Source organism: Gossypium raimondii, chromosome 8, assembly GCF_025698545.1.
Source record: "Gossypium raimondii isolate GPD5lz chromosome 8, ASM2569854v1, whole genome shotgun sequence".
Taxonomy (NCBI): Eukaryota; Viridiplantae; Streptophyta; class Magnoliopsida; order Malvales; family Malvaceae; genus Gossypium; species Gossypium raimondii.
In genome coordinates, this window is record NC_068572.1 from 53,342,512 (window position 1) to 53,348,167 (window position 5,656).

Consider the following 5,656-nt stretch of genomic DNA (forward strand, 5'->3'; position numbering starts at 1 on the left):
GGCAAAATAGTAATTTTGCCAAATATGTCTATTAGACTGAATTAAATGTGAATTGTATTAAATTGAGCTAAATTCATTCGTATAGATCCGGGTAAACCTGATACGGTGTTAGATCGAGGAAAAGAGAAAGTGTAGGATTAATAGCTTGTTGAGGTAAGTTCGTGTAACTAAATTGTATATTTATATGTTTTTAATTGCATATTATTTTATGAAATTTGTATAAATTACCATGTGTATTTATGGATCACATATCCAAATATATTTGATAAGTACTAAGTCCCGTTGAACCTAAAAAAATTGATGGATACAAATGACAATGTCATTAAGGGTTCCCGATTGGTTGTGGTTCTGCATGTGTTGCGAACACACCACAGCTCACAAGAGCATCCCATTATTTAGCTCTTATGAGCATTCTGTTGTATGGCTCTCACGAGCTTTCCGATAATTGGCTCTCACGAGCTTCCCAATAATTGGCTCTCTTGAGCTTCCCGTTATATGGCTCACATGAGCTTCATGTTCCATGGCTCGAAAGAGCTTCTCGTTTATATGCTTGCATGAGCATACCTATATATGAATTGTCAGATTACAGATTTGTACACTTCATGTGTACTACCTGTGTATCCAACAATATTTTAAATGGTTCAACGTGAAAAGTTCTTATATAAGACAATCTGGATTTGTGACGAATTATTACAGAAATATAATTGAAATACATGGATATGGTTGTACTTATTACATGGATATGGTTGTACTTATTACAAGGACACATGATAAAGAAAGTGTATGAATATAGAAATTTGATTATTGTGAGCTCATACATGTTTCTGATATTCATATGAAATACATGACTAACATGATTTTTTAGGATATGTGTTTAGGCTTTTGGCCAAGTTGTTTGGAATATATTTTGTATGCTTACCTTATATGTAAAATAATGGTAACTTAAATTCCATATTATACGAACTTGTTAAGCATTAAATGCTTACTCTGTTTTATTTTCCCTGTTTTATAGTAATTCGGAAGCTCGTTGGGTTGGAAGCTTGGCAGAGATATCTCACACTATCCATCAGCTCATTTCGATATATATATATAACAAACTAAAATTTGGTTATAATGGCATGTATAGGCTAAATTTGGCCAATGATGACATGTATGTGTTTGGTTGAAATTAGTCATTGGTATGGCTTGTGATTGGTACATTTTGATATGTATATATAAGAACTTAACATGTTTGATGTGTGTTTGAAATGAATGAATGATGGAAATCACATAGGTATATTGATGAGTAGTTTGAGATAGTATAATTAGTAAAATATGCATATATGTGTGTATGGTTATTTTGGTAAGTTTGAATTATTGAACATATGTGATGATATGTTATGTATTAAGCTTGATTGTGGCTTGGAAAATGACCTATTTTCGTTCACACGGGAAGAGACACGCGCGTGTGTCCCTTGTACCTTGGAAAAATTTTGATGTTTTCTAAAAAGAATTTTGAGCACCCGGTTTAGTCCCAACTTATATCTAATGCGTATTTTGGGCCTCGAGGGCTCGTATAAGGGACACTATGATTGATTATGTTGATTTCTGATATGAATGTTAAATGTTATGAACTGTCTATATTTGATTTGTATATTTCGGTAATGCTCCGTAACCTTATTTCGGCGACGAATATGGGTTTGGGGTGTTACAGTATCTCCTTAATTGGACTTAATAGACAACATATTGCTCCTTTGAATGAATTATTTAATTTTGATTTCTCAAATTACGGATCATTTAGATAAACCTTAGATAACAAGTGAGTTAATATTTGCTTTGTTTATTTTCCTTTTTACACAAAAACCAGTGAGGATAATTATAAAAACATATTATAATTTAACTATGAAATTTTATTAACCAATTTGCTTGAAAAATTACAAACATAAATAACGAAATAACTACACTAAGAGCAAAAAAATCCCAAAATCCCAAAATGTTGCTACTAGAAATCAATGTACTTTTCCAAGCTCGATCAGTTGAGCACTTCTGAGTTAGGCTTTAATTTCCTCCATGTTCTCTCTGTCTGTGTTATAAGCAACATTTTCATCCCTAGTTCTTGCTATTGCGTCCACAATGGATGTCTAAAGCCTCTTCCTTCATCATGGGTGGGATGAGTTATAGCTTTTTGGCCTCGAGTGCTCTAATTGCTTTGGCTTCTTCTTCCACATGTGGGTGGAGAGGGTAGTTCTGTGTACCTAGAGTGTATGAGATTGAGCCCAATTTCTTATGGCCTAAAATTTTTTTTTTTTGGATTATGCTTGTTGAAAAATATGAAATTTGCAATTTGGTGTTAGAGGGAGTGCCCAATCCCTTAGCCATTAAATATGTATGAAAACGGTTTCCATATTAAGGTGTTGGGAATTTGTTGAATCTTATTTTTGGCTTATGTTGATTACATAGCGAATATCTAATCCAGTATGGAATATCATATTGCTTAAGAATTCAAATATTGATGATTGGTTCAAAATTTCCCAAAGCACTCCCTTAGATCTTGGACTTCGACTTGGATTATAATTCTATTAGATGAGCTACCAAGAGGCCATATTTACTTTATGTGTTATTATAATGTATTATTATGGTATTGTTGTTTCAATGGGATTGTGTTAGATTTTTATTTGTAAGCAGGTCTAGAATTTAAAGTCTATATATTTGGAAGACTTGCCTAGATAAATGTACTGAGAGTTTTGCACTTAATCTGTTCTTCTGAGGATAAATTTTAAAAGTGTTATATTGATAGTAAAACCTTGTCATTATAGATTTACTTACTATGTTCACGAGGGGTGAAAACAGTGATAAAAGTATTGTATCTTCAAAGTGCAAGGTTTAGGGAAATTATTATGATGTGTGTGATTAAATATATGTTCACTTTGTAATTATTGAAGAGAGTATATATTTCTCACTAAATTAGGTTCCGCAGATATAGAGAAGTAGAATTATATAATCAACTTCTTGTGTCTTGTGTGCTTACTGTTTTGCATTTAGTACCTTAAGGAATACACCATTTCAAGCACCACTTCAATTGTGAAAATTAGTTCTTAGCAACGAATAAGTTATTTCAATACTATTTGAGCTAGGTTTTGCTGTAATTCTTTTCTCTCTTGAATGAGGTTTTTCCAAAAAGAAAAAAAAAATTAATAATATATCAAGTAAATTGATAACTCTAATCGCAAAAATTACTACTACAATTAGGGTACACGTTAACGTGGTGATGACGAAATGGGTGATGGAATGGTTGAGTAAGAGTGCAATGAGGGAGAGTGGGGTTGTGTAGGAAAATGGGAAGAATTTTTCTATTTCTTTTCCTTTTTTCCTTTTGGAATTGCTTGGATGTTAGCCATATGATGTCTTTGGGTCATCCATCATCCACTCTCCCCATCTCTCACTGTTTTTCTTCTGTATCTACTCACAGCAGAACACCCTATTTTAGTTCCAACATCGCTTTCATAACGCGCTGGTGGACCCTGGAATATCTCTCCCCTTATCTCTCTACAAATCCTGCATTTTATATAAACATATATATTACTTGGTAAATTGCATAATCTCCGATTTTGTGTGTGTATGTATGTATGTATGTATATATATATATATATATATATATATATATATATATATATAGATATCACCAGCTTTTGAAAGCTGCTCCAGGACTTTATATAAAGGTGGGTGTGGGGCTTTTGGGTCTTTACAGGTACAGAATTGGTGAGACTAATTACTTACTATTAGTGTAATTAGTTTGTGTTTAGTGGGACTAAGTTATGGGTAGGCAGCCTTGCTGTGACAAACTGGGTGTGAAAAAAGGGCCATGGACTGCCGAGGAAGACAAAAAACTCATTAACTTTATCCTCACCAATGGCCAGTGTTGCTGGCGTGCTGTTCCTAAGCTTGCCGGCCTCCGCCGCTGCGGTAAGAGCTGCCGCCTTCGGTGGACTAATTACCTTCGGCCTGACTTGAAGAGAGGCCTTCTTTCTGAGACCGAAGAACAGTTGGTTATTGACCTTCATGCCCGTCTTGGAAATAGGTTATTTAGACTCCCTTTTACGTGTTATTCTTTGTCCTGCATTACTCCATGCTCTCTTTTCTGAGATAGATTCCTGCATATATATATATATATATATATATATATATATATATATATATATATTCATCTTATTTTCAAGTTCTGGGTCATGGGGGTTGATGAAGAAGATATTCTGCATCAACTACAGAGAGATAGCTTATACTTCATGCATTTTGAAAAGATGCACCTAAAAATCATATCGTTAAAAGGGGAACATGTATATTTTTGGTAAAGTTAAACACTGGTTTATGGAGTTTCTGCAGCTCCTCGCTTGCTTGAAATCCAAATATTTGACATCTTTGCGACAGTCCTCTGTCCTCCTTGAAGGTTTGATTTGTTGATGAATTTGACGTTTCCAGGATTAAACTTAATATCAGTTATTTTTCTTTTCTTTTATCAGGTGGTCGAAGATTGCAGCCAGGTTGCCAGGCAGAACTGATAATGAGATCAAGAATCACTGGAACACCCATATCAAGAAAAAGCTTATTAAAATGGGAATCGATCCCGTTACTCACGAACCCTTGAACAAAGAAGCTAGGACCCAAGAAAGTTCATCCCATGCTCATCATTCTGCAGATAACCATACCACAGAAAACGATGGCATAGCCAATTCATCAGAGGATAATTCAAGTTCACCAACGGAGAATTGCTCTACTACTGACGACCCCAATTTGTTAGACGCTATTTGCAGCGATGAATCTTTATTGAATAGCTTATGGATGGACGAACCTCCCCTAGTGGATGTTTCATGGACCAGTATATCAGCAGGAGAAACCAACTGCAACCTCACAAGCTTACCGTCTTGGGAGGAGGACTGCGCATGGTTGCTGGATTGTCAGGATTTTGGTGCTAACGACTTCGGGTTCGATTACCTAAACGACATTGAATTGAACACGTTAGAGATGGGCGACAAATCGGTAGCCTGATGCACCGTAGTTGAAGGTTTGAGTAAAAAATTATCAAACCTAATTACTCAAAGCTTCAAGTTAGGTGCATGTGTTAACAAAAATATTAGTTGATTTGGGTCTCGTTCCTGTTTTTTCATAATACTAATGCTGGAAGGTCCAAGGTGATACCATTACCTATTTCAAAGTGATACCATTACCAACCCTCATAAATTTCTTGATGCCTTGCAAATATGGTAATCTTTCTTCTGTAAAATGACAGGGAAACGATTATTAAATGAAAAAAGAAGAAGAAGAAGATAGAGACACATTAGGCATGATAAAAAGTGTTGGTGGGTTTTGTGAACGTGAAACCTCTTGTATATATTTATTTATTATATATGAATAAAGTTATACAGATAAAAAGAACTGCTGCATTGTTGTAATTTAAGTTTTCTCAAGGAATCTGTAGCTAAATTATTTACGTTGCCCATCACAGATTAAAATTTTTTATTCATTTTCTCTCATGCTTTTAACCGAGGACATCTCAAGATCAATGAAGATTTGCGGCCAAATTACTTATACTCCAATTGTGATGTCAAAAGCATTTAGTTTTTAAAAAGAATGAATAAAGAAATCACTAGTTTGCTGCTGATGCTGGCTACAAGATATTACC

The 5,656-nt window shown here is 34.5% G+C and overlaps 1 protein-coding gene across 1 annotated transcript; it reads left to right on the forward strand.

The window, feature by feature from the left end:
• Positions 1-3,681: 3,681 nt before the first annotated feature.
• On the forward strand, positions 3,682-5,426 carry LOC105792111 (MYB-like transcription factor ODO1). The gene is made up of 2 exons (XM_012620517.2): positions 3,682-4,057; positions 4,497-5,426. Exons 1-2 carry the CDS (start codon positions 3,795-3,797, stop codon positions 5,020-5,022), a joined length of 789 nt encoding a protein of 262 aa, XP_012475971.1. The 5' UTR covers positions 3,682-3,794; the 3' UTR covers positions 5,023-5,426.
• Positions 5,427-5,656: the final 230 nt, after the last annotated feature.